The sequence below is a fragment of the Trachurus japonicus genome, chromosome 23, assembly GCF_045865225.1.
Source record: "Trachurus japonicus isolate A0001 chromosome 23, Traja_1.0".
NCBI classification, from domain to species: domain Eukaryota; kingdom Metazoa; phylum Chordata; class Actinopteri; order Carangiformes; family Carangidae; genus Trachurus; species Trachurus japonicus.
In genome coordinates, this window is record NC_140929.1 from 5,403,694 (window position 1) to 5,430,831 (window position 27,138).

General features: G+C 41.4%; 3 protein-coding genes across 7 annotated transcripts; 2 read left to right on the forward strand and 1 right to left on the reverse strand.

Moving 5' to 3' along the window:
- Positions 1–929: 929 nt before the first annotated feature.
- On the forward strand, positions 930–15,320 carry itih2 (inter-alpha-trypsin inhibitor heavy chain 2). Its single transcript, XM_085769449.1, has 21 exons — positions 930–1,134; positions 1,892–1,924; positions 2,226–2,264; positions 4,065–4,237; positions 4,321–4,425; positions 5,123–5,285; positions 5,811–5,918; positions 6,304–6,432; positions 6,557–6,673; positions 6,847–7,015; positions 7,110–7,235; positions 8,051–8,232; positions 9,426–9,611; positions 10,233–10,372; positions 11,601–11,773; positions 12,459–12,611; positions 12,710–12,823; positions 13,728–13,926; positions 14,021–14,193; positions 14,779–14,890; positions 14,982–15,320. Exons 1-21 carry the CDS (start codon positions 1,039–1,041, stop codon positions 15,127–15,129), a joined length of 2,838 nt encoding a protein of 945 aa, XP_085625575.1. The 5' UTR covers positions 930–1,038; the 3' UTR covers positions 15,130–15,320.
- Positions 15,225–20,880, reverse strand: kin (Kin17 DNA and RNA binding protein). Of its 3 annotated transcripts, none has more exons than XM_085769450.1 (12): positions 20,641–20,880; positions 20,463–20,557; positions 20,322–20,365; positions 20,116–20,238; positions 18,880–19,064; positions 18,126–18,174; positions 17,978–18,029; positions 17,745–17,871; positions 17,531–17,659; positions 16,273–16,372; positions 16,068–16,168; positions 15,225–15,535 (listed from the first exon to the last, which is right to left on the reverse strand). In XM_085769450.1, exons 1-12 carry the CDS (start codon positions 20,752–20,754, stop codon positions 15,476–15,478), a joined length of 1,179 nt encoding a protein of 392 aa, XP_085625576.1. In that variant the 5' UTR covers positions 20,755–20,880; the 3' UTR covers positions 15,225–15,475. The 3 variants fall into 3 exon arrangements, with proteins under 3 accessions (XP_085625576.1, XP_085625578.1, XP_085625577.1); XM_085769452.1 differs by having other exon boundaries at positions 17,531–17,648; positions 17,740–17,871; XM_085769451.1 differs by having other exon boundaries at positions 17,531–17,644; positions 17,733–17,871.
- Positions 20,881–21,527: 647 nt separating this feature from the next.
- atp5f1c (ATP synthase F1 subunit gamma) lies at positions 21,528–26,741 on the forward strand. Of its 3 annotated transcripts, XM_085768738.1 has the most exons (10): positions 21,528–21,601; positions 22,131–22,165; positions 22,674–22,805; positions 22,906–23,113; positions 23,560–23,703; positions 24,407–24,471; positions 24,586–24,741; positions 25,891–25,987; positions 26,318–26,344; positions 26,521–26,676. In XM_085768738.1, the coding sequence occupies exons 1-9, from the start codon at positions 21,561–21,563 to the stop codon at positions 26,322–26,324; spliced, it is 885 nt and encodes a 294-aa protein (XP_085624864.1). In that variant the 5' UTR covers positions 21,528–21,560; the 3' UTR covers positions 26,325–26,344; positions 26,521–26,676. The 3 variants fall into 3 exon arrangements, with proteins under 3 accessions (XP_085624864.1, XP_085624865.1, XP_085624866.1); XM_085768739.1 differs by lacking the exon at positions 26,318–26,344 and having other exon boundaries at positions 26,521–26,741; XM_085768740.1 differs by lacking the exons at positions 26,318–26,344; positions 26,521–26,676 and having other exon boundaries at positions 25,891–25,991.
- Positions 26,742–27,138: the final 397 nt, after the last annotated feature.

The window sequence follows — 27,138 nt, forward strand, 5'->3', positions numbered from 1 at the left end:
ATTAGAAAACATCGAGGTCATGTAGAGAGTGTGATGTACAAAGTACAGGAGCTGGGATTTACAAGAAGCCCCTGAAGGCAGCATGACACTGCCATTGAGCAGAGTTTCCATCAGTGGCCTCTAATCTGACCTCTGTTTCATAATCGCCAACAAAAATGAATTAATTTAACCCATTATGACATAAATGTATAGACAAATTGCAGAATATTTACATTTTAAACTTTTCCAAGTATGAAAATAGTTGATATTATTTGCTTGCAAATGTAAAAATGGCACTTTCCCACTTATATATTCGGCTAGGCTACATATTTAGTCGGTGTAAGGGCATTATACTGTATGTAGATTTATATTGTTTTGCTTTCATTTACACTTTGTATTTATACTATTGATTTTCATTTACAATGAAAACATGTGTAGTTTCAACCATACCAATGTGTGAATATCTAACCTCTCACCTAAAAGAAAAAAAGAAATTGACCAACATCCTGTGTTAAGCACGAACAGAGGTCAAACTTCAGCAATCACGTTTACTTTGGCGCCATCTAGCGGCCATAGTGCACAATTACATGTTTCTTATGAAAAAGTTAATTTTGTATCTTTATATTCTACACAAACTGATAAAAAAAATACTATTTTGTATCAGAGACTCATCAGAGCGACGTCTGCCTGAGTTTGCACAGTAATGAACAGGTTGTGACGAAGCCTTTAGATATCAAAGCAGCAGATCTTCAATCAATCTGAGTGATGTGAAACCTCCTGTTTAATCTCTGAATGGGCCAGATGTGTCCTATTTACCCTGCCCACACTGCAGGTCAAGTTTCAAAGTTTCCTTCTCCTCTCTGGGTTCCATGAAACACAACAAATATTGACTGGGGCCTGGGGGAGTCGATCAGTTCAGTGGATTTTAACCTTCAGGTTCGAGCTGGGCTGTGTTTCCACAAGGCTCTCTGCAGAAGGAGCGACCGTCCCGTCTTGTTTTCTATGTTTTCTATGTGTGTGTGTGAGGATATGTGTGTTTGAGACCACCGGCCTGGAAAAATGAGGCGTCTGCTGCTGCCGCTGCTCGGGCTCCTGCTCCTCCACCAGGGCCGCTGCTTTGAGTTTGTGATAGATGGAGAATGGGAGGACGAGGTGGTGAGTTGGAGTCTCTAAAAGTCTCTAAAAGACTCTGTTTGTGCCACTTTTTATTCACAAAACAGAGATTAAATTAAAATTCTGGTGAATATGGTTGGTTTGGCCTCAGTCAGTGGTGGTGGCTGTTTTTCCAATCATTGACTCAAGAAGTTTTAACTTTATTTGTTTTTTTAGTGTTAATAATTTTCACATTAATAAGTATGGAAGTTAAATTCAGACCAAAGTAACTTGAAAGAATTTCATCACAATTGCAAGAACATTTCATTTTATATCATTTAAAGGTTTGTTCCTAGATCATTTTTTACCGGAATGCTTTCTTCTGGTTTCTGGATGTAAATCTAATCTAATATTCTTTGCCATTTGACCCCCAACACCCACTTAGAAATTCTTCTTTAGTTGTCTAAAGCCTCATGTTTCACCATTTGGTCAATATTTTCCAGATCTATAAAGTTTGTGCAATGTTTTCACACAACATTCTTTGTGCAATGAGTCTGTAAAGTCTTATTTACTTCACTATTTCAGATAAGTGTTGAATCTGTTTAAAATTGGAGTTGTTTATAAAATATATTTGAGTGTCTAAATCCTTGTTCAGTATCTCACCTTTAAAATTAACCTAATCAATTGCTTTTCTAAACTGAAGACATGTTGTTAAATCCAAACATAACAGCAACTTGCATAAAAATACAAAAGTCTTATTTGTCTAACAAGGTTAAATCAGTTCAGTAGATCAATCTCCTCTTTCTTTTTTTTCCTCCAGTCACATCTACGGGATCATCGGGAGAGACACAAGGTGAGATCTCCGTCCAAACAACCTCACTTCACTTTGACTTTACACTTTTTATACATGAACGCAGAGCACAAACCGTCTGTTTGCTTTTCTCACTCGTGTTGCAATAGCTGCATGCAGCACACATCCAGGGAATGCATCTTACCAATTGCACAAAAACAAACGAGACACCCCCACACACAAGCTGCCTCTGCTCCTGCACCATCTCCAGAAACAATAATTCATATAGCAACACTTTGTGATTTATAATCAGATGAAGACAGCGTGAATCTGACGACCTTTGTGTGTCTGTTGTGTGTTTCAGAGAGCGATATTGACCAGCGAGGAGCAGGAAGACTTTGAAGTACGACTCTGGGCTTGTTGTTGCAGGCCTCTCCACTGTGACAGAGTTTAACTTTATCTCGCAATCAATATGCTGCTTGTTTGAAGAGATTCCCATGACTGACGGGTTATTGACTTTGGTTGCAACTAATCCTGCTCTGCTTCCCTTTTCTGTCTATTTCTCTACCCACGGAGTCAAAATAATAGGACAGCTGCGTAGAGTCGGCTGTATTATTTTGTGTTTTTATCAAGTTTATAGTTTTTTTTTCTTTAATTCAACTCTTTCAAACTTGCAGAGACCTTCTGTCCACTTCTAAACAAAGCAACCACACTTGATCCATGTTTAAAATCTTGATTTTGAATCACAAGACCAGGTCCAAGAGGAGAAAGATCGACTCAAGACTTTGATTATAACCTGAGGCGCAACAAAGACCATAGTAAAAAACAAACAGACGAATGTTTAAGCAATTTTCTGTGGTTAAAAATCAAACCTAGTTGCACAATACTCCCTAAATTCAATGTTGAATTAACCAGTGTATTGGAGGTTTTAAAAGCTCTAAAGAAGTAGGCCTACCCCTGTACTGGATGAAAATGTATGTACAGTCGTACTAAAACTGAAATTAGCAGTTCAAATTGAAGCCTATATACGATGCTTAGACCGTTCCGATTCGTGGTAACCAAATGCTGTCAGACCATAATCTTGAAAAATCTCTTCCAACAGTACCTCCTCCCCTCACAAATTTAACACCTTAACATACCTACAGTAACTTTTATGCACCTTTTGAATGGATGTAGTAGCCTACTATGTGCTTACACTTAAGGTAAGGCCTTATAGCTTTTGTAATGTTGCTCACTTGTAGGTCACTTTGTATAGAAGTTTTTTTTTTTACCAAATAAGTAAACAAGTTGTCAATGTTGATGTTTTTGATGCTAAACATACCCTAGCTTGAATCAAGACCACCATTATAGTCAGATTTGAGTCAAGGCCAGGTCCAAACAGGGTCAAAATCCCAAGTCATCAAATTCAACCGGTTTAAATTACTGTTAAAACAGTATCTCTTAGAATTTAATGAAATATGATCTAATATACACTGCAAAAATATTTGTCTTATTTCTTGTCAAAATGTCTCATTTCTAGTAAAAACTAATCTCTTTTCACTTAAAATAAGACTCATCACCTAAAAATTAACTTGTTTTTAGATCATTGTCACTTGTTTCAAACAAATTTTCGCTTGAAATAAGTAGAAAAATCTGCCAGTGAAAGCAAGATTTTAAAATGACATTGATTGAGTTTTTGCAGTGTATTGAGGTTATGAAGAGGACTGGCTACAGTTGTGGTTGTACCCTTTTTCTTGGAGTGTATGTATATGGAGTAGTTGAAGTGCATGTCATTGGTCGCAGTCACTTCAGACAGTTAATGCTTATTATGTGACTTATTTATTTACTTTGGGGGTGTATTATATTAGATTACTCAAGGTATTGAAGTATTGAATGGAATCTGAGTAGAGAAATGGTGATGTCTGTGTTGTCTGTCAGATTTTTTCTGTGGTTTGTTCATTATTAGGGAGCCTTGTTGTTTGTTCTTGTTGTGTCATGTATAAATGTATGTTTCTCACGTGTATATGTGAATGTATGTGTTATGTGTATATGTGAATGTTTACGTGTATGTTGTGTGAATCAAGACCACCATAGTCAGATTTGAGTCAAGGTCAGGTCCAAACAGGGTCAAAGTCCCAAGTCATCAAATTCAACCAATTCAATCAGTCCCAAACTGTACAAATACCTGGATCTCCATTGTTCCTTGTTCACCGCCTCTGCACAGGCCATCCGTGGAGATGACATCACCGTCCGGAGCTACAAGGTGGAGAGTCGGATCACGTCCCGCTTCGCCCACACCACCGTCAGGAGCTCGGTGGTCAACTCAGGCTCTAAAGCTCAGAGCATCGGCTTCAACGTCCAGATCCCCAAACGAGCTTTCATCACCAACTTCACCATGTGAGTCCAGGTCCTTCTCAGCCGAGCTGTGAACTCAACAGAACCAGTACAATTCTCACTTTTCACTCCTTTTCTCGTTGCAGGAATGTGAATGGGATTGTATTCATGGGCTCGGTGAAGGAGAAGACAGTAGCCAGAAACCTTTACGCTCAGGCTAGAGCTCGAGGCAAAGCAGCAGGCATCGTCAGGTACTGAACCAGCATCCTGCACTGCAAAAACTCAAAATCTTTCCAAGAATATTTGTCTTATTTCTTGTCAAAATGTCTCATTTCTAGTCAAAACTAATCTCTTTCCACTTAAAATAAGACTCATCACCTAAAAATGAACTTGTTTTTAGATCATTTTCACTTGTTTCAAACAAATTTTCGATGGGCTTTATGCACAGCTCCACTACTTCCTGAAATAAGCCAGCTTGTTTATTTCCTGTTTTACATTATTGGACCAATTGATTAATCCAGGTGTGTCTGACCTCACAACAATGGTCAGGCACCCCTGGATTAATCAATTGGTCCAATAATTTCTTATTTCAGGAAGTAGTGGAGCTGTGCATAAAGCGTATTGAAATAAGTAGAAAAATCTGCCAGTGAAAGCAAGTTTTTTGTGCTTGTAATAAGGAAGAAAAACTTGCTCCACTATCAGATTTTTCTACTTATTTCAAGTGAAAATTTGTTTGAAACAAGTGAAAATTATCTAAAAACAAGCTACTTTTTATGTGATGAGTCTTATTTGAGGTATAATGAGATTTGTTTTGACTAGAAATTACATTTTGACTAGAAATAAGGCAAATATTCTTGGTAAGATATGTGAGTTTTTGCAGTGTGGACTTAAAGCCCCTAAAGTTCTCAACAGCTTGATCAAGACTGAGCTATCTGTCTTTCTTTACAGGGCTAATTCCCAGGACATGGAGACCTTTAAGACAGAGGTCCATGTTCCTCCGGGCAGTAATATTGAGTTTGAGCTCCACTACCAGGAGATGATGAGCAGGAGGCTGGGTTTCTATGAGCACACGCTGTACCTGCAGCCTGGCAGGCTGGTGCCACAGTTTCAGGTAAAGTTTACAGTACACTGCAAAAACTCAAATATCTTACCAAGAATATTTGAATATTTGTCTTATTTCAAGTCAAAATGTTATTTATAGTCAAAACAAATCTCATTATACTTAAAATAAGACTCATCACATAAAAAGTAGCTTGATTTTAGACACTTTTTACTTCTTTCAAGCATATTTTAAGTAGAAAAATCTGATAGTGGAGCAAGTAGAAAAATCTGATAGTGGAGCAAGTTTTTCTTCCTTATTACAAGCACAAAAAGCCTGCTTTCACTGGCAGATTTTTCTACTTATTTGAAGTGAAAATTTGTTTGGAACAAGTGAAAATTATCTAAAAACAAGTACACTTTTAGGTGATGAGTCTTATTTTAAGTGGAAAGAGATTAGTTTTGCCTAGAATTAGTTTTGACTAGAAATAACACAGATATTCTTGGAAAGATTTTGAGTTTTTGCAGTGTAGGCGAATGTTTCTGTTTGCCAGTGAGTGTGATCTGGCAATCGTTCCTCAACCGATCTTCTCTTTAGGTGGATGTGTACATCTTTGAGCCAAAGGGAATTGCCTCAGTACAAACACCGAACACCCTCGGGGAGCAATTTTCAAATCTCATCAGAACTACGACAACCAAAGATAAGGTAATAACGGAAAACACACAAAGCACCACAGCCTATACATTCAATTTGTTGCTTTAGTTCTAGAAAATATTTAGGTATTTCAAAGGAAAAACATTCACATTCAGGCTACCCATAGGTGAAATACAGTTGCACAAGACCACTTGATGTTGACTATATTTGGTGGTGGGGATCTAAATAACCTGTCCGCACAGGCCCAGATACAGTGGCTGAAAACATTTGGTGGATAAATCATGGTACACTGCAATTATACAATGTAAAAAACAACTTTGAACTTGTTAAGAAGAAAAAAAAAGGATTCATTTGGATGGACAAATAGGAAGGTCTTGTAACAAAAGTATAAAAAACCCATCTCATCTGTTTCATCCACTCTTCCTGTGTTCCCCAGTCTCATATCGTCTTCAAGCCCAACCTACAGCAGCAGAGAAAATGTGAGAACTGCACCGGCAGTGCCATCGATGGCATCTTTACTGTCAAATACGATGTGAACAGGGACAGCAACCTCGGCGAACTGCAGGTATCAAATACTTAAATCATCCAAGTCTGAGTTTATCGCCTCATTTTTTAAAATCTTGAATCCAGCTGGAGAGGTTTTTGGAGATGACTCACTCAGCCTCTCTCTTTCTCTTTCTCCTTTCCAGGTCTCAGATGGCCACTTCGTCCACTTCTTCGCTCCAACCAACCTCTCCCCTCTCCCTAAAAACATTGTGTTCGTCATAGACGTCAGTGGGTCAATGTGGGGGGTCAAGATGAAGCAAGTAAGAGATTTGTTGTTTACAGAGCTCACAGCTTTGTGCACTTTGGCCCCTCCAACTGTTCCAACTACTCCTTCTCCCTGCTCAATCTTTCATAATATCTTCTTTGTGAAACACTGCCACCCTGTGGTCACTCTGCAGAATACACTCTAACTACCACAAACTTCTCTCTACAGACAGTGGAGGCCATGCAGGCTATTTTGGATGACTTGACTTTTGACGATCACTTCAGCATTATCGACTTCAACCACAACGTGCGCTGCTGGAGCGAAGAGCTGGTCCCCGGCTCGTCCATCCAGATCGCAGACGCCAAGAGATACGTCCAGAGCATCAAGCCCAATGGAGGTGAGGCAAATAGGAACGAGGAAAATATTCTTGCAAATACATATGTTCTGAAAAAGTTTACACTTGCTAACGTTTTACTGACCTTTGACCCCAGGAACAAACATCAATGAGGCACTGATGAGAGCAGTTCAGATGCTGGTGAGGGCATCAAATCAAGGGTTAACGGACCCTCGCTCCGTCTCCATGATCATTCTGGTGTCGGATGGAGATCCAACTGTGGGTAAGACAAACTCATGGAAATAAGAGTTGGAGGAGGCAAGAATGGTTTGGTTTGGCTTGGCTTGGTTGGTCTCATTTTCTACAAAAGACCACTTTACCTAACTCTTAATTTCACTCATTATCTATACTCACCCTCATGTGGACTAAGGGCTGGGAGAAGTTTCAGAGTCCTCCGTGGCTTCTCTGAGTTACAGGGGGTCTCGGCGTAGCAGTGCATGTCCATATAATGGATACCAACTGTCTTCGTAACAAAAAGACACACCAAAAAACATCCAAATACCTCCATGCTGCTCGTATGTAATGTCTGTCTTGTATTGAAGCCCCAAAATGCGAAATTGTCCCGAAAAAAATTCAATAAGTCTATATTTCAAGCTTGTTTTGTAGCGGAAGCTTCTCGAAGCTTCTCTTCCCGGTTCGTCAAATTTGGACGAACTGGGAAGAGGAGCTTCCGCTACAAACAAGCTTGAAATATAGACTTATTGAATTTTTTTCGGGACAATTTCTCATGTTGGGGCTTCAATTACATACGAGCAGCATGGAGGTATTTGGATGTTTTTTGGTGTGTCTTTTTGTTACAAAGACAGTTGGTATCCATTTGCAACCGTTATATGGACATGCACTACTACGCCGAGACCCCCTGTAACTCAGAGAAGCCACGGAGGACTCTGAAACTTCTCCCAGCCCTTAGTCGACATGAGGGTGAGTAGATAATGAGTGACATTTCAATTTTGGGTGAACTATCCCTTTAAGATGATGTATTAGTGCTCTTGTTTTTTTAATGCAAACATCTGATCCAACATGGTTTCCTCGCTGCAGGAGAGATCAAGCTCAGCACCATCCAGAAGAACGTGAAGCGAGTGATGAGAGAGGAGTTCTCTCTCTTCTCACTGGGCATCGGTTTTGACGTGGACTACGACTTCCTGGAGCGCATCGCCATGGAGAACAGGGGCATGGCTCAGAGGATCTACGCCAACCACGACGCCGCAGAGCAGCTACGGGTACGAGGACATGAAAGGACTTAACCCTCCTGTTGTCCCTCTGGGTCAAATTGACCTAATCTGTTCCCTTCCTCCCTTCCTTCCTTCCTTCCATTCGTCCTTACTTCTTCTTCCTTCCTCTTTTGATCCAGTTCACCTGGTCTGTTCCCCCCTCCATCTTTCTTTCCTCCCTTTTCCTTTCCTTCTTTCCCTTCTTCCTTCCTTGAACGAATCTGTTCTCTCTCTCCATCTTTCTTTTCTTCCATCTTCCCTTCCTTCTTTCCACAGTCCTTTTTGCCTCCCTACCTCCCTTCCTTCTTTCCCTTCATCCTTACTTCTTTTTTGACCCAATCTGTTTCCTCCCTCCATCTATCTTTCCTTCCCTTTTCCCTTTCTTCTTTCCTCCCATCTTTCCCTTTGTCCTTCCTTCCTTCCTTCCTTCCTTCCTTCCTTCCTTCCTTCCTTCCTTCCATCCATCCCTTCATCCTTCCTTTCTTCCTTCCTTCCCTTGGTCCTTCCTACATTCCTTCCTTCCTTCTATCCCTTCATCCTTCCTTCCCTTGGCCCTTCCTGCATTCCTTCCTTCCTTCTATCCCTTCATCCTTCCTTCCTTCCTGCATTCCTTCCTTCCTTCTATCCCTTCATCCTTCCTTCCTTCCTTCCTTCCCTTGGTCCTTCCTGCATTCCTTCCTTCCTTCTATCCCTTCATCCATCCATCCATCCATCCATCCATCCATCCATCCATCCATCCATCCTTCCTTCCTTCCTTCTATCCCTTCATCCTTCCTTCCTTCCTTCCTTCCCTTGGTCCTTCCTTCCTTCCTTCCCTTGGTCCTTCCTACATTCCTTCCTTCCTTCTATCCCTTCATCCTTCCTTCCTTCCTTCCCTTGGTCCTTCCTGCCTGCCTTCCTTCCTTCCTTCCCTTGGTCCTTCCTACATTCCTTCCTTCCTTCTATCCCTTCATCCTTCCTTCCTTCCTTCCCTTGGTCCTTCCTGCATTCCTTCCTTCCTTCTATCCCTTCATCCTTCCTTCCTTCCTTCCTTCCTTCCTTCCTTCCTTCCTTCCTTCCTTGACCCAGGAAGACAACAGGAGGGTTAACGTGACTTCTTCTCAAACAAACCAAAGCTTGACTGCCTTATCAAATCCATCCATACTTCCTTTGACATTCGAAGCATCACCTTGGTTGTTGCTCCTCTTCCTCTTCCTGTGCAGACGTTCTACAGCCAGGTCTCCTCTCCGCTGCTGAGAAGAATCGCCATTCAGTTCCCAGAGGAAACCGTGTCGGACGTCACCCAGAACCGCTTCGATAAATACTTCAGTGGCTCGGAGCTGGTGGTGGCTGGGAAGGTGCTGCCGTCCGAGGCCAACACGCTGACCAGCTTCACCACCGCATCTGCTGTGAGTGCAACAACAACACAAGCACAAACTTAGAGCCGTGTTTAATTTCACCATTTAAATCAGAGTTGGGCCACTGCAAAAAATCTAATATCTTACCAAGAATATTTGTCTTATTTTTAGTCAAAATGTCATTTCTGGTCAAAACAAATCTCATTCTACTAAAAATAAGACTCATCACATTAAAAAGCAGCTTGTTTTTAGACACTTTTTTTTTTTTTTTTTACATCTTTCAAGCATATTTTCACTTGAAATAATCTGATAGTGGAGCAAGTTTTTCTTCCTTATTACAAGCACAAACAACTTGCTTTCATTGGCAGATTTTTCTACTTATTTCAAGTGAAAATTTGTTTGAAACAAGTGAAAACGATCTAAAAACAAGTTAATTTTTAGGTGATGAGTCTTATTTTAAGTGGAAAGAGATTAGTTTTGACTAGAAATTAGACATTTTGACAAGAAATAGATCTAAAAACAAGTTAATTTTTAGGTGATGAGTCTGAGAGGTTAGTTTTGACTAGAAATGAGACATTTTGACAAGAAATAAGACAAATATTCTTGGAAAGACTTTGAGTTTTTGCAGTAGGAGGTTAAAGGTCACACAGGTCCCATCTCGTCGTCTTGCAGGCCCGTCTGGACATCACCCTGGAGACCGAGGCCGACACCACGGAGCTGGACGCAGAGTTGGCCAAGCAGCAGCACTCGTTCACGGGCTTCGCCAGACAGATGTGGGCTTACATCACCGTCAAGCAGCTGATAGCTGAGAGGTGAGAGCAGGGTGATACAAGAGATGAATGGATGTCCAGAGATGGACAGAGTACTCCACCCCAGTACTTGAGTAAGAGTACAAATACTACTGGTCAAAATTTACTCCGTTACAAGTAAAAGTAGCTCAGTCGACATGTTACTCGAGTAAGAGTAAAAAAGTACTTGCTTCTAAAGGTACTTAAAGCAGAAGTAAGTGATATATTTGTGTTAATATAAGTCTTAAATAGTTATATCTTCCGACAGCAATCACTTACATAGAGTGTTTGGACTGAAACACGGGTCTGTCAGTCACTCTGCTCTGCTCTGAGCCGAGGAGAAAACATTTCTCGTATCCTACAGTTTTTATCCAATGAGGAGAGAGAACGGCATGCAGGGCTGTGTGTGCAGCCAAGGGACGCCCTGAATGTGGCGACGTAGGGACGAGGACTGTTATGGTGCGTTCAAGGAAACTCGTATTTTTCCGACCGTGAAGTCGTACCAGGTCGATCTGGTACGAGTTCACCGGTCGGAAGTTACGAGTGGCCGTTATAGTGACTTTCACCGGTAAAACAGGTCGAAAAAACACGAGTGGGTTGCCTGGAACGCTACAAAGTCGTAAGTTGTGACTTGAAGCTGTAATTTACGATTTCAAAAGCCTGCCTGGAACGCAGCATTAGCGAAAACGACCGGACCACTTACTTCTGCTTTAAATATCCAAAAGTACAGGCTTTTAAATTTACTTTAAGTAAAAGTAAAAGTAAGAGTAAGAGTAAATTTCTTATTTTTCACATCAATGAATTGCTATAATTTTTTCTAAATGAATTTAAGGAGCTTTTAACTCTTGTTTCTGAGAATGAACTCTTTGAAACCAGCTGCACTGATTTTTGTTGGACCTGACTTTTAGGGGTTAGGGTTTCCTTCTTTGACAAACACAGCTTGTGTCCAATAGGATTTTAGAAAAAAAAAAGAAAAAGAAAAGCAGACCTGAAAGTAACGAGTACTTTTCAGCCTTCCTAGAAATTAACTCGAGTAAAAGTATAAATATTTGTCTTGGAAATGTATTCAAGTAAGAGTAATAAGTACCAAAGAAATCTAATACTCAAGTAAAGTACAGCACAAATCCTCTGGATATGTACTTAAGTACAGTACTCAAGTAAATGTACTCTGTTCCTGTCCACCACTGTGGATGTCGAGTCCCTCAGTTTTCTTGTCTTTGTAACAGTTGCCGTGTGGTTCTCCTTCCTGCAGGTCTCTGGCGCCGACGGCCGCCAAGAAGAGGAAGATCACCCAGCGGATCATGGCGCTGGCCGTGGAGCATCAGTTCGTCACTCCGCTCACCGCTCTGCTGGTGGAGAGCGAGGACGCCACGGAGAGGCTGCTGGCTGACTCCCCGAAGGACCCCAAGCACGGCTGCTGCTCAGGTGCTTCCCAAAATGTTTAAAGGCATAGTTCACCCAAAATTCATTATCTACTCACCCTCATGTTGACTAATATAAGGGCTGGGAGAAGTTTCAGAGTCCTCCGTGGCTTCTCTGAGTTACAGCGGGTCTCGATGTAGCAGTGCATGTCCATATAATGGTTGCAAATGGATACCACTTTTCTTCGTAACAAAAAGACACACCAAAAAACATCCAAATACCGTAACGGAAGCTCCTCTTCTGTCCTCTTCCTGGTCCGTCCAATTTGGACGAACCAGGAAGAGGAGCTTCCGCTACAAACAAGCTTGAAATATAGACTTGTTTAATTTTTTTCGGAACAATTTCGCATTTCGAGGCTTCAATACAAGACGGACATTACATACGAGCAGCATGGAGGTATTTGGATGTTTTTTGGTGTGTCTTTTTGTTACGAAGACAGTTGGTATCCATTTGCAACCGTTATATGGACATGCACTGCTACGCCGAGACCCCCTGTAACTCAGAGAAGCCATGGATAACTCTGAAACTTCTCCCAGCCCTTAGTCCACATGAGGGTGAGTAGATAATGAGTGAAATTTGAATTTTGGGTGAACTATCCCTTTAACTAATCAAAACAGACACTTTATAGTCAACGAGGAGGAGTAAGACGTGATAAAAAAACAAACATGATGTGATGCTGTGTGTGTAGGAATAGGATTAGGAGGCGGCTCGGGAGGCAGCGTATCTCCGGTACCAGTCGTCTACCAGCCTCCACCCTGGGTCCAGATGACCACCACCGCCCCCCCGAGTCAGGCTGCCAAGGGCCCAGAGGAGTGGGTTCTGAGTCCGACAGTCAACTTAGGTAACAACACCACACAGATATACACAAACACACACACACATTTCTGGAGTTTATCAGTGTGAAACAAGTGTGTAACAAGCTCAGTGTTTCTCATCCAGTGGACAACGACCCCCACTTCATCGTCCACCTGCCCAGAAGTGACATGGACGTCTGCTTCAACATCGACTCCAAACCGGGTCACATCCTCAACCTGGTGTCCGACAATGGAACAGGTACTGAATATTATTTTTTACAAGTCCTTAAAGGGATAGTTCACCCAAAATTCAAATTTCACTCATTATCTACTCACCCTCATGTCACCTAAGAGCTGTGAGAATTTTCAGAGTCCTCTGTGCCTTCTCTGAGTTGCGGGGGGTCCATGCAGCAATAGTTGTCCATATAATGGTTGTGAATGGATACCAACTTTCTTCGTCCAAAAAGACACACCAAAAAACATCCAAATACCTCCATGCTGCTCGTCTGTAATGTCCGTCTTGTATTGAAGCCCCAACATGAGAAATTGTTCCGAAAAAAATTAAATAAGTCTATATTTTAAGCTTGTTTGTAGCAGAAGCTCCCAGTGTCTTGGTTCACTGCTCTTCCTGTGTCAGTGCAAATCTCGCGTGATTTGCACTGACCGGCGGAACAATTTCTCATGTCGGGGCTTCAATACAAGAGGGACATTACAGACGAGCAGCATGGAGGTATTTGGATGTTTTTTGGTGTGTCTTTTTGTTACGAAGACAGTTTCCATTTGCAACCGTCATATGGACATGCACTGCTACGCCGAGACCCCCTGTAACTCAGAGAAGCCACGGATAACTCTGAAACTTCTCCCAGCCCTTAGTCGACATGAGGGTGAGTAGATAATGAGAAATTTCAATTTTGGGTGAACTATCCCTTTAAAGCTGCTACATGTAATATTTTGACACCAGACATAGTTTATCAATTACGGCATTCATTGGTTTATTGTGTCGATACTGTAACAAATGGACACTACATGGCTTTTGCAGACCTCAGTGCAGGAAACCGCATGGTTACTTGACAGCACAATAAAAAGCTAACAACATTAGCATCCTTAGCTCCATTGCACATCTTTTTGTACCTGTTCATTGCACTTCCTGTCCTGTCCTGAAGGCGTGGTGGTGAACGGTCAGCTGATCGGCTCAAAGCAGATGCAGAAAGGCAGCTTCAAAACCTACTTCGGCGTCATCTCGGTCTACTACCAGCCCGATGGAGTCAGCGTGACCGTCGGCACCGACAGCATCACCATGACCGACGGCAGGAACAACCACTCCTTCACCTGGGCGGCCACAGCTGAAATCACACAGGACGGGTAACTAACGACGACACCTTTTAATTACAGAAGTATTTACTTACCTGGGTTTCACATCTGGGTTTCTCTCTTCTTTCTTCTTTCTGTGCTCCAGGGTGAGGATTTCCGTCATGAAGGACTCTCATGTTACCGTCACAGTAAATAATAATATCCGGGTGATGGTGCTGCTTCACCGTGTGTGGAAGAAACACCAGATCAATGTGGACTTCCTCGGTATCTACATCCCAAATAACAACCAGTACTCCCCTCTGGTGCACGGGCTCATAGGTGAGAAATTCACCACCACAACCATCATTCACAGACCTTAGTGAATCAAACTGTAAATCAGATAGTTTGGACATTGACAGGTGCTGGAAAAGTCTGTTTGTAAAAACAGAGATGAGAAAAGAGCAAAGTGTGGATCAGACACCTGTCAATCAAACATGCTTCTATTTAAGCCTTAAGACCAGTTTAATAGAACAATGACTCTCAGATCTGCAATCAAAACATATAAAAATGATCCACTTTGATCATATCTAATGGTAAAAAAGGGCAAAAATAAAGAATATGTCAGATTTTTTTTTATATTCCGCAAAAATATTTATGTTTTTACTACTTTAATTATTATTTCTCCAATAAATTATACTCTTCCAGTTCATAATACAAAAATATAGAGGAAACAGATGCCATATATGGATACTGTGTCAATGGTATAGATACCATATGATTTTTAAATTTTTTTTGTTGTGGTAGACAGCTTAAAATGAACATATTGTATACCCAGCATATTTAAAATAACAAAATTCATGAAAATTGTACAATACATTATGAAAATTTGTGCGTTTGAGGTTAAAAATGCGTGTGATCTCACAGGCCAGTTTTCTCGGGAGCCTGAAGTGAGTGTGTACGACGTCCACGAAGGACCGGACCCCCTGAAGAACGAGGCAACAATGGAGGTGAAGGGCAACAAGCTGCTCGTCACCAGGTTTGTCTCTCGCATTAAACCAACTTCTGAACAACTTTAGAGTGTGTATTGTGTCTATAAATACCATGTGTGTGTGTGTGTGTGTGTTCAGGGGCTGGCAGAAGGACTACAGGCGTGATAAGAAGCGAGGCTCTAACGTCTACTGCTGGTTCATTCACAACAGCGGGAAGGGCTTCATCGACGGCCACTACACCGACTACATCGTCCCCGATCGCAACAGCTTCCTCCAGACGCTCTAGTCTGAACACGCACGCACACACACACTGATAATAAATAGATAAATAAATATATTGATCCACATACTGAGGTCATAGATTCCAGAGATCACCTGAGGTCATGTTTGTTGAATTTATTTGGTCAAAATTTACATCTGCAATGTTTAAGATCAACTTGAATATTGAGACAAAATAAAAAAAAAAGACAAAAACAAGTCAGACTATTGATCTGTGTGTTTTTTTTTTCTTTTCTTTTCCTGTAATGCTCCGCTGGAGATGCATTGTGGGATATGTGGTATGTACAAGGGAAGTAACTCTGACACAGTAGAGTCCCTCTGAGGTTAAGTCTTGGACTGGAGGGGCTGCTGGTTCAGGCCAGTTTAGAGAAATCCTCATAAGCCACTTCCACCCTCTTCCCTCTCTGTTGACCCTGAGGACGAGAGGACGTGACACGTAAATAATGGCTGCAGCTGCAACATAGAAACTAGATACAATTAATGAAAAAATGCAACATGATTTATACAAATTCTATGTTTGGCTCTGGAATAAATTAAGAGACTACTCCAATTATTTTCCTTTTTATTAAGAACAGTATAAAAACCATTGTTGTGATTAAAAATTGGGGTTATTCCACCAATGTTAATTTCTAAATTCTTCCTTTAAAAAAAAGTTTAAAAAAGAAAAAGAATGGTGTTGTTTAAAAATTAATGTGAATTTGTCTTCTATGCATAATTCAAGGTCTGAAAACACTGCATCTTTTTTGTTAATTTGAGCAGTTGTGATTTTCTGCAAATAAATGCTCTAAATATTTCAAATTTGGGAGAACTGTTGTCAGTACTTTATAGAATAAAACATAAGTGTTTATTTTACTCACATATAACAAAACCAGAGAAACTGATAATTTTGAAGTGGTCTCTTAATTCTTTTTCCAGAGCTGTAAATCTATTCCTAGAAATACTCACAGATTCCAGGGTGAGTGTGGCGCAGAAGTTTTTCTCATCGATCCCCTCCAGCACGGCCTCGGTGTCTCTGTACGGGCCGTTCAGGACCAAAACTCTTTTACCTGCAGTAAAGTTTGACAGTGAGATGCTGAGGAGGGAAGACAAGGGAAAACAACCTGCTGATTTTAATTCATATAAATAAATCTATACAGGTAGGACGTCTCACCTGGTGCAGGTATGACCGTCTCCACGTGGTTCTGGTCCAGCTTCAGTTTGTCTCCAGAGTCAATCAACTTCACCACCGCTGTGTAGTTGTCTCTCACCTCCTGCAGCGAAGACAAAAATCACAACTGTGAACGTCACAGCTCCTCACACATGCACATGAACACGTGTGGAAGAATCACACACACTCTTAAGGTCTATGCACACTGAGTCTGTTTTTTTCGCATGCGTTTTTCGTATCCGTCATCCGACAAAAAACGTTACACACAGGCTCCTTGCACACTGAGTCCGCTGCGTTTTATTCGCATGCGTTTTTATTTTGTATATGTTCCAAATTTCGGAGAGGGAGACAAAAATCGCCACGCACTGATGCGCTTTGTGGTTCTCTCACGTCGAGAAATGAAAGAAAAAAATTAAAATATTGTGTCCATCCTGAGAGGACGCCAATAGCGAGGGGATCTGCTGCTTGTAAATGAGCAGCGGAACTATCATGATGATCACTTCAACAGTTTATTTTAGGATGTCAGTGGTCCAGTTGGATAGATATTGATTATTAGCTCACACATTAAACAGAAGACGGCCAATTTCCATGATCCTGAACAGCGGCTGGCGCACGCACACACACACACTCAGCAGTGATCCCCCCCCTCTCTCTCTCTCCCTCTCCAGCCTCGAAACCCTGATGTGATTGGTCAACAGGGATGCAAACGGGTCAGGACCATATAATGTGTTAGTTTCACTTTAATTGAACACATTCTACATGGCGGAGGCGACGTCTTTAGGGCTTCCTTCACCTCTGAAACGGGGCAGAGCTCCGTGGAAACACCTGCCTGACACAGCAACGTAGGGAACCGTGCATGTCCGCGGCGCACAGCTCCACACGCACGCGCATGTCGCGTCTACATTGGAGGTCAGCTGTTACCAGTGTAATCAGAGACCAAATGAGTTCGCCTCAGTTTCACGTGATTGTCACTGTCGCTTTAAACAGAAGACAGCCAATTTGCACGCACACACGCACGGGTGAACCCCCCCCCCCTCCCTCTCCCTCTCCAGCCTCGAAACCCTGATGTGATTGGTCAAAAAGGCTTTTCACAGATGCGAAAAACGCATTAAATCGAACCTGTTCCGAAAACTTTAATGACGGACAAAAGTTTCGGACTTGGTGTGTAAACATGATCCGACACAACATGAGGTCGAATTTAATTTTTGACGTGCGGCAATTTTGGACGAAAAAAACAGACTCAGTGTGCAAAGGCCTTTACCATGACGACGGCCTTCTTCTTGTGGTATTTTTCTCCGAGCCTCTTGGTGACGACCTTGACCACGATGTTGGGCTGCATCCAGTAATCTGTCTTGACCGACTGCTTATTCTTCTTCTTCCTCTCCTCCATCTGAGCGGGAAACATCGTCATCAGAAGACGGAGATAAACAAATTGTAAAAACATTCAGGAGACAAAACGAAACCATCCACTCCACCTCTATGATCTCCTCCAGAGCAGATTTCTTCTTCTTCTCGGATCTGGAGTCTGAACCGGAGGACGTGTCTTTCCTCTTGGTCGAGGACGATGCTGCTGTTTTGAGAGCGCTGGCACTGAGGGCAGAGCTACAGACACACAAACACACACACACACACGTTTTAGACAAAATAATTCACTTATATCCACTAGATAATTGTGCAAAATGAACGTCCTGCAGAGAAATCTGTGTACCTCGATTTGGAGGGACCGGCTACACATGAAGAAGCTCCCAGATTGAAAGCAACTGCAAGAGAAAAACGATTATTGTATAAACTTCATAATTCTGATGAAGATAGAATAAATGCAACATCTACGAATAAACAAGTAAATAGATCCAAACCTTTCTCTTCTTCATTCTCACGTTTCAGCTCTGTATAAACTGGAGTTTCCTATAAAATAAAATAAAAACACAGCACAAACTTTTACTTTAAATTTAGAAACTGTAACATCTGAGCTGCCGCAAAGATATTCAATATATGGAAAGATCCTCCATGAGAGGCTGCTCCAATGATAGAAATGGTATACACTTCCTGTCTCTCTAAATGGGCGTGGCCAACCGTCACCCCACCTCGTCTGTGATCGTGTGTGTGGATTTATACAATTTGTAGGTAGATGAAAGTGAGATATTTATATTTTCTTATGATAACATTAAATATTTACACTACTAACAGTCATAATTAGCATGACAAATATAATTTAAATCATTTTCACGGGAGTTCTCGGCCGTTTGTTTGACGTTGCCTTGGAGATCTGTGCCAAATCTCGCGATAGTGTGTCGTAGAGACAGAGGCAGGTCTTGAACAAAGTGGATTTTCTCCTGATGCGTCCGTCTGAAAATTGACATTTTCGTGTCAAACTGTTCAGAAGAGATGTGGCTTTTGAAAAATGAGTCCAAAATTTACTTCAGTGACTGTGGGGAGAAAGAATCGACCATAATCGGTGTTCACGTTAAATTGTCCCATTGGAGTCGATACATTCTATGCTGCCTCTGGTCTCCCTAAAGGACATGCATACAGGAAGGACTCGTCATGGAAGGTCTTGGTTTATAAACCGTCTTTGGCTGCCGTCAGGTCTGTGTCGCTGCTTTTACTCACCTCCGTCTCTTTGCAGTCTTGGCCTCTGCGGACTTGATCCTCGATGAACTTGGCGCTCCTCTCCTCGTCGTCCAGCTCGTGCTTCTTCTTCCTCGCCTGCTCCTCTTGGCGGCGGATGGTCTCCGGGTCGCGGTCGATGTACTGGACGTACCAGCCTTTAGGGGTCTCGTCAACTTTACACAGGCCTGTAGGAAGCACACGAGACAGATCAGTAATTAAATATACTGCATATAATCTCAACCTCAATAAATGTTGCCCAAATACGACGTATTTAAACTTAAATAAGTCATGCTATTATATCTTGCACGTTACTATAATGCACTTCTTAAAGGGACAACGAGGAGTTTTGGAAAGCGAAGTGTTTCCTACTACATTTACCATGAGCCTCCGCGCGCACGGTGAAATTCTTGGACCAGCGCAAGACGGACATCTTGCCAAGAATGTTTTCATTCATCAAGAATTAAAGTCAGAGGTTCAAAGAGGTTCAGATACCGTCGTAGTCCCGACCATAAACGGCAATTCAGCGGCGTTATTCTCATGACTCGTCGCAAAACCGAAAGTAAGGAAACGCTGGTCGGCTCGACCAGCATTTCCGCCACCACTAATAATAACAAAATAACAATAGAGACAAAACGATATATTTATCGAAAATGGACCCATTAACAAGTGGTAACATAGATTCATCCACATTAATATGAGACTTTTTTATTGTTGCAGAATTTTTCGTTCTGCCACTGGAGAAACTCCTAGTTGTCCCTTTAAACGTCAAATTGCTTTAATGAACTACACACCAACACTGTGGCAAAACCTGCAAAAGAGTTAAGGTTTAAAAAAAAAAGGCCACAACCTCTGTGGACATTTTTAAAAAGAGCTTAAAACTACCTCTAAGTGTGGTGTTTTATCCCTCAAACCTGTTCTGGAAATAAGTTTGCCTTCTAAACTTATCTGTTTTGACAGTAAAAATATTTGAATATATTCTTATATAAGCTGACAAATGTATTTGTTCCTACTGTATTTGTTTGTTTCTCCCCAATTTAGCATTTTAAGCCACACTTTCATTAAATATGGAAGGGGGACATGTCTGGGCAGCAGGATGTGGGAGCGTTTCATATTCAAGGCAATATCTGACAGTGATATTCTCAGCTATCAGGATAAGGTATCATTCCTCCTCAATATATGTTTGGTCTGACTTTTCCTCAGTAGTTTCCACCTGTGTGTTTCTATCCACCAGCTCACCTTCTCTGCCCAGCCACTTGGTGAAGTCAGTGAGAGTTTCCCACTGTGTGGAGTTCATGTGGACGTGTTCCCGGTCACTGATGTACTCGTTGTAGACAATGTTGTTGTGCACTCGCTTGGTTCCTGCAGAACAAGAATTACAAGAGTCAGGACAAAAAATTATCTTCTTATATAGAAACAAACATCTGTAATGAACCTGAACTCACCAAAGCGTCTTCTGAGCAGCTCAACGAAGTCTCTCTTGAACTCACTGGTACAATAAGGAGACAATTATTAACTCCGTCATCTTTAATTCGACGTTAACATGTTTTACATATCACGAAAATGAAGCTAAAGTTCAAACTCACTCTGAGAAATAGTCCATGAACTTATTGGGGTCCTCTGAGGCCAGCAGCAGCTGCCTCTGGTGGGACTCGGACATGCAGTGGCATTTAAACCCGTTCTGTTAAGTTAATAATCCATTTTAATACATAAACAGCGACAATACAATCACAAAAGTTAGCCATTTTATGACGAATATCTCACCTCATCTCTGCATTGTTTCTGACACATTTGACAATACCAACGTAACTTCTGGAGACCTTTGGATTTTATCCGGTTGCCTATCGCCTTCGGAGAGAGAAAATCTGCTTTCCCCATGGCGACGAACCACAACAAACATAAAACACTCGAGAAAACGTTAAATATTCAACAAAAAGTGGTAGAAATGTTGCTCGAAACGCCGCTAAACCACGCTAAACAGTTACCGACATAAACAGTTTCCGCTAACAAGCACGCAATCTCGCGATAACGCCTGCTGCGTTCAAGGGCTCTACGTAGGCTTCGTATTTTACCAAACTCCCCACGTCATTACGCCTTTCTAACATGGATCTATGCATAAATGTATATTTTGTTTGTTTTTTGGTTTCTTTGGGTGTGTGTATAATATTTTTTTTTTAAAAAGAAAAAATAATATTTCATCAAACTTAATGTAGAACTATTCTTGAGACATTTGTACTGAAGTCACAAACCGTTTTCACACTGGAAAAAGAAAACTGGATTGAAAATATCATACTTTTTTTTGTTTTTACTGTTGATTTAACATTAACATTACGTAACTGATTATTCAAAAAAACTGAGACAGTTTAAAAGTAAAAAAAAAAACATAAATTGGTGGGGAAAAAAAGAGTAGCTACCCATGCTCAAAATGAATTAAACATTTTGAGTAAAACAAAAATTATCTACAAAAGAAAGACCAATGCAAAAATTGGAGATGTGCAAATTTGCCTTTCTACATATTTGGCAGATCTGATGAACAGCGTAGGCCAAAAAGCCTATTACGCACAAGTGAATATCGGTATTAGATTTAACGACATTTCTGTTGGTAAGTGAAGGCATCATTCGTCCATTTTGCCCTTAACCTGCGCCTGCGCAGTCCTGCGTGTCTGACCTTCATAGGAGTAACCATGTTCGCCAGGAGCAGCGCGTTGGTCTTCTCCCCACAATGGTAAACTCATAAATATCCAAATATTCCTCAACAGTCTTTAACTTTATCGTCTTTGTTTTTCTGTTCCTGAACATATGTGGTCTGAATGAATGCGTAACCTCTCGTCTGTAGTGCACGCAAGTTATTGACAGCAAGGACGTGCTAGCGTGGAGGCCGCAGCTAATGAATGGACAAGTTCAACTCACTAGAAGCTAATGCTAACCAAGCTGACATTGTGCCGGTGTCTAACAGAGGACAGTTAACATTTAATCAATAAGTTATAGTAATAAAATACACCCTAACACGTCTACAAGTCATTGCACTGTCCTCAGCTAGTGCAAACTGTCATGCTAACGGGATGCTAACTCACTTGCAGCGCTAATCTGTATCCCTCATGCTATATAGTGTATGACAGATTAGATTAGCAAATGAAAACATGGCATTAATCACAAGATGCTGTTTAATATCGACCTAATAACGTGTTAATAATACCGTTCTGTGTTATTAATGCTTGCAGCTGAAGCTCACATATACTGTTTTCTGTTCACAGTGGGCAGGTCAGGAACATGGCTACCCTGAAGGACAGTAAGTACTTTTGTACACTGCATACTGTATTATGTGATTAAAGTTATCAGCATAACAAAATATTGCACACTTTGCACTGATGCAAACTTTAAACAGCCAGAGTGTCATTGTATAACACGGTCTGATGACAACTGAGTATTTCAATAAGTACAAAATATGTCTGCATTGTGGTGCCACCTGTCTGCATAGAGGCAGTGTGAATATATTAACATGCACCTGGGAAACAATAAGTTAAAAAAGAAATATATTATCAAAAGTGATGCAGAATTATTGAGCACATTCTAGAGATTTATATAAAACTGTTTGCATTATTGCTAATAATAAAAACAAAATCAAACTAACAGATATATGAATGGAGTTCTGTGACATAGCAGTCCCTTTTATTGACTGGCAGCATCGTATGATATTTATTAGGACAAATATTAGAGACCCTGGTAGCAGACACTGTTATTTGTGTTATTTGTCATATCTAATATTGTAAATGATGTCTTCTATTTTTCCTTTTTAGTCACCATTCGGTTGAAGTCCATCAAGAACATTCAGAAAATCACAAAGTCCATGAAGATGGTGGCCGCTGCCAAGTACGCTCGTGCTGAGAGGCAGCTGAAGCCGGCCCGTGTCTACGGCTCCGGCGCCGTGGGTACGTAAAGCGCCTCTCCACCTCTTACATCCACTAAATCAGATTTTTTTTACTTCTTAATAAGATCATTTATTGAGCTGTTTCCCTCTCTGCCCTGCAGCTCTGTACGAGAAGGCCGATATCAAAGCTCCCGAGGACAAGGCCTCCAAGCACCTGCTTGTCGGTGTGACCTCTGACCGTGGTCTCTGTGGCGCCATCCACTCCGGCGTAGCTAAGGCCATTAAGAGCGAGATCGCCAACCTGACCGGCGCTGGCAAGGAGGTGATGGTGATCAATGTGGGAGACAAGCTGAGAGGCATTCTGCACAGGTGCTAATCCCTTCTGACGTAACACTGTTGTCCACCAGGGGCAGAAGTTTGTGATGATTACTTTTCTTTTTTGGAAAAATAATGTTTTAAATGCTGCTGTGCGATTTAGATTTTTTTTTTTTTTTTTTTAATTTTGCAGTTAAAGTTTGTGTCTCTGTGGTGATTTGATTACTATAATTGCTTTGTTGGCTCTGGTAGCATGAAGCCTGGCGACAGGGAGGCTGCGTCTGTGATGCTAATAGATTAATGCACAGCAGTGAGATCAGTTTATTGCCAAATGTTTTGATTGATATTAAAGGTTTTAAACTTTATTCCCTGCAGTAGGAGGGATCGGTGTTCAGTTTTCAGTTTTAGTGCATGTTTGTTGTGACTTGTAATGTGACTTTATATGGGGCAAAAAGTGAAAGTGCACAGACTGACGATGTCCACTCTCCTCCATCCATCAGGACCCATGGAAAGCACATCCTGATCAACTGTAAGGAGATTGGCCGTAAGCCCCCCAGCTTCGGCGACGCCTCCATCATCGCCACCGAGGTGCTCAACTGTGGATACGAGTTCGACCAGGGCTCCATCATCTACAACAGATTCAGGTGCGACACCCGGTCCTGGTCCCGCCTCACACTCAGAGACCCACTTGTCTTTTTTTTTAAATGTTAAAGGGATAGTTCAACACTTTGGCAAATTGGCCCATTGCCATAATCCCTATAGTCATAGCAGTAGGTTTGTTACCTTTAATTGTCGGTGCAAGCTATTTTTAGAACGGCGGAGCAGAGCCGCGAGCTGCTCAGAGAGGCTAAGGGAATTTCTTGGTTTCCCTCATCAAACTCACCAAATACACAATCCAACAACTCCACAACGCTCTGGTGGACAAGTCGTGACCTGCACATTCACCACGCTATGAGATAATAACAGAACGTTACCAGACAGAGTTGTTTTAGAGGTAAATACAGAGACTGCTTGCTGAAAAACTGTCCCTGAACGCAACTCGCATCAGCGGTTTTGCATGAATTTACCTCTAAAACAACTTGTCCACAACAGCGTTTTGGAGTTGTTGGATTGTGTATTTGATGAGTTTGATGAGGGAAACCAAGAAATCCCATGAGCCTCCGTAGCGTAGCTCTGAGCAGCTCGCGGCTCTGCTCCGCCGTTCTAAAAATAGCTTGCACCGACAATTAAAGGTAACGAACCTACTGCTATGACTATAGCGATTATGGCAATGGGCCAATTTGCCAAAATGTTGAACTATCCCTTTTAAAATACTGTATTGACTCGCCCCTTCTCTCTCCGATGCAGGTCTGTTATCTCCTACAAGACGGACCGTAAGCCTGTGTTCTCCACAGAAGTTGTTGCTAACGCAGGTAGGACGCGTTGCTTTGTGAAGACTCAACGGCCTCGTTTGTCCCAGTGAAAGAGACACTGAACATCTCTGTGTGTGTGTTCCTCCTCCTCCTCCTCCTCTTCCTCCTCCACAGAGTCTATGGGCGTCTATGATGACATCGACGCTGATGTGCTGAGGAACTACCAGGAGTTCTCTCTGGTCAGCACCATCTACTTGGCCCTGAGGGAGGGGACCACCAGCGAGCAGAGCGCCAGGATGACGGCCATGGACAGCGCCAGCAAGAACGCCTGTAAGACTTCACCGGGAAACACACATCTACTGTATATGATGATGAGTTTTATATGACAGCTTTAGTGATATTACAGTGCAGTCGGGGCATCTATGAAACTGTATTTAGTTTCCTGCATGTCACAACTCCAGACTCTGACAAGTTCTATTAAATTCTCCTAAAGGGATAGTTAACATTTTTGGCAAATTGGCCCATTGCCATAATCCCTATAGTCATAGCAGTAGGTTTGTTACCTTTAATTGTCAGTGCAAGCTATTTTTAAGAACGGTGGAGCAGAGCCGTGAGCTGCTCAGAGCTACGCTACGGAGGCTCATGGGATTTCTTGGTTTCCCTCATCAAACTCATCAAATACACAATCCAACAACTCCAAAACGCTCTGGTGGACAAGTTGTGACCTGCACATTCACCACGCTATGAGATAATAACAGAACGTCGTTACCAGACAGAGTTGTTTTAGAGGTAAATACAGAGACTGCTTGATGAAAAACTGTCCCTGAAGGCAACGCGCATCAGTGGTTTTGCATGAATTTACCTCTAAAACAACTCAGTGGTGATTATGGCAATGGGCCAATTTGCCAAAATGTTGAACTATCCCTTTAAGATAAAACAATAACTCAGCTACCAAAAACACTGGAAATTAATTATTTATTTACATTCTCTTGTGTTTTTTAAAATAGTTGGAGCTGGATGGAGTCGTCACGTTAGGATCTTTGAGCTCAGACGAACATTTTAAATAACGATCAATCAATAGGGCAATAATGAGGATAATCTTTGTGGAGATTTAGAGCCATTTTAGTTTTTTTTTTTCTTAATTCTTCTCTAGTAAAATGCTTATCAAGAGTGCAAGATAATCAAAAACCAATATATTATCAGTTTACAAAGATATAAATCAAATAAACCACAGATTAGACGAAAAAACGAGTTCAGCAAATCAACTAATCTCCCTGATTAAATAATCTTAATTACGTAACTAAGTTTGTGTGGTGGAAACAGAAGAGTTGGACGTACTTTCATTTGACTTTAACATCTTTTGACGCTCGTTTTCATCTCGTTTATGAGCTCGTTGCTCCGACAACGCTCCTCCAACCTCTGCTGTAAAGTTGTGTGTGACAGTGATTGACGGGTCGTCTCTTCACTTCCTCTTTTCAGCTGAGATGATTGACAAGCTGACCCTCACCTTCAACCGTACCAGACAGGCCGTCATCACCAAGGAGCTCATTGAGATCATCTCCGGAGCTGCTGCTCTGTAAGTCTTTCTTTTTTTTTTTTTTACCTTTTTTTACCACCTTTACAGTATTTTCTCTTCTTCTTATTCATCTCTTTCTTCTCTTTCTACTCCACCACTTTTCTATCTCCTTCTATTCACTTGCAGATTTTCCTCTGACTCGACTTTTCATTACGTTCGTCCGTCACTCTTAGTAGTCTCTGACCTCGGAGACCTCTCTTTTTCCTCTTTCCTCTCTCAACCATGCATGTCTTTTTTTTTTTTTCTTTTTTCTTTTATATTTTCCACATTTTCTCATGTCTAATTCTTCCTCTCTGACCTAATCTTCTCCTCCTCCTCGGCTGAACTCAGGAACTGAGGCTTGTCTTAACAGAGGAGGTAACGCAGTAGAGCAGACTGTAGTGTCAGGGTCCCTGTGTAGAAGTGAGACGAGTGTGCGTCGAGCAGCGTTTTGATACAATAGACTAGACGCCCTTTAGGCTGCAGCTTGTTATTCATCAGGTCTGAAACTGTTCTCACCTCTTCTCTTTTTTTTTCTCCTCTTTTCTCTGCAGATAAATGGGTGACCTCGTCGTTTCCATCACCTATAGCTCTTCAAAATAAAGTACTTCGGACAGACAAGTGTCGTCGTCGTTGAGAGTTTAAATGAACATTTGTGCTTCTATTTGTAAAATATATGGAGAAAATAAACCTCTTACACAGAAACTTCATCCTTTTCCGCTCAGTCCCTGTATCTCATTCCTCCTCACAATAAAACCTGACGACTGAGAAACAACGGTTTGTGTTTAAAGTCTCTTTAGATGTTTAATTGAAGTAGTTTTATAACTTTGAACTGAGTCATCAGGTGTGTAAAAGTATACAGATGATGGAAGAAACAGCAGAAACATATTAAAGTATAATCAAAACAATCACGGCTCTGCATTGGTTTTACATTGGATTGCATGATTTTAAACTGATTATCATAGACACACTCGGTATTAAGCAGTTTAATTATCGGTCCTGATGCAACCAAGTCACAGTAAATACGATGTGTTTCTAAGCTGAAACTCAGCTATTAGAAATTAACCTGTGAAATATAAAACACTTATAAACATTAAAGCCCCATTATGTAGCTTTCCGACCTTAAAATAATGTTTCTAAACACATTGAAGTGGTAGTAAAATGGTTAATAG

Excerpts from the sequence above, each read along its gene's own strand:
- atp5f1c (XM_085768738.1), top strand. The coding sequence starts at position 21,561 with ATGTTCGCCAGGAGCAGCGCGTTGGTCTTCTCCCCACAATG. Across the intron at positions 21,602-22,130 it reads TTGGTCTTCTCCCCACAATG|TGGGCAGGTCAGGAACATGG; the intron begins GTAAACTCATAA and ends TTCTGTTCACAG. Across the intron at positions 23,704-24,406 it reads ATCATCTACAACAGATTCAG|GTCTGTTATCTCCTACAAGA; the intron begins GTGCGACACCCG and ends TCTCCGATGCAG.
- itih2 (XM_085769449.1), top strand. The coding sequence starts at position 1,039 with ATGAGGCGTCTGCTGCTGCCGCTGCTCGGGCTCCTGCTCCTCCACCAG. Across the intron at positions 5,286-5,810 it reads GGCTGGTGCCACAGTTTCAG|GTGGATGTGTACATCTTTGA; the intron begins GTAAAGTTTACA and ends TCTTCTCTTTAG. Across the intron at positions 11,774-12,458 it reads CAAGCACGGCTGCTGCTCAG|GAATAGGATTAGGAGGCGGC; the intron begins GTGCTTCCCAAA and ends CTGTGTGTGTAG.
- kin (XM_085769450.1), bottom strand. The coding sequence starts at position 20,754 with ATGGGGAAAGCAGATTTTCTCTCTCCGAAGGCGATAGGCAACCGGATA. Across the intron at positions 18,175-18,879 it reads AAGACTGCAAAGAGACGGAG|GAAACTCCAGTTTATACAGA; the intron begins GTGAGTAAAAGC and ends TTTATTTTATAG. Across the intron at positions 15,536-16,067 it reads CCACACTCACCCTGGAATCT|GGTCAACAGAGAGGGAAGAG; the intron begins GTGAGTATTTCT and ends TCTCGTCCTCAG.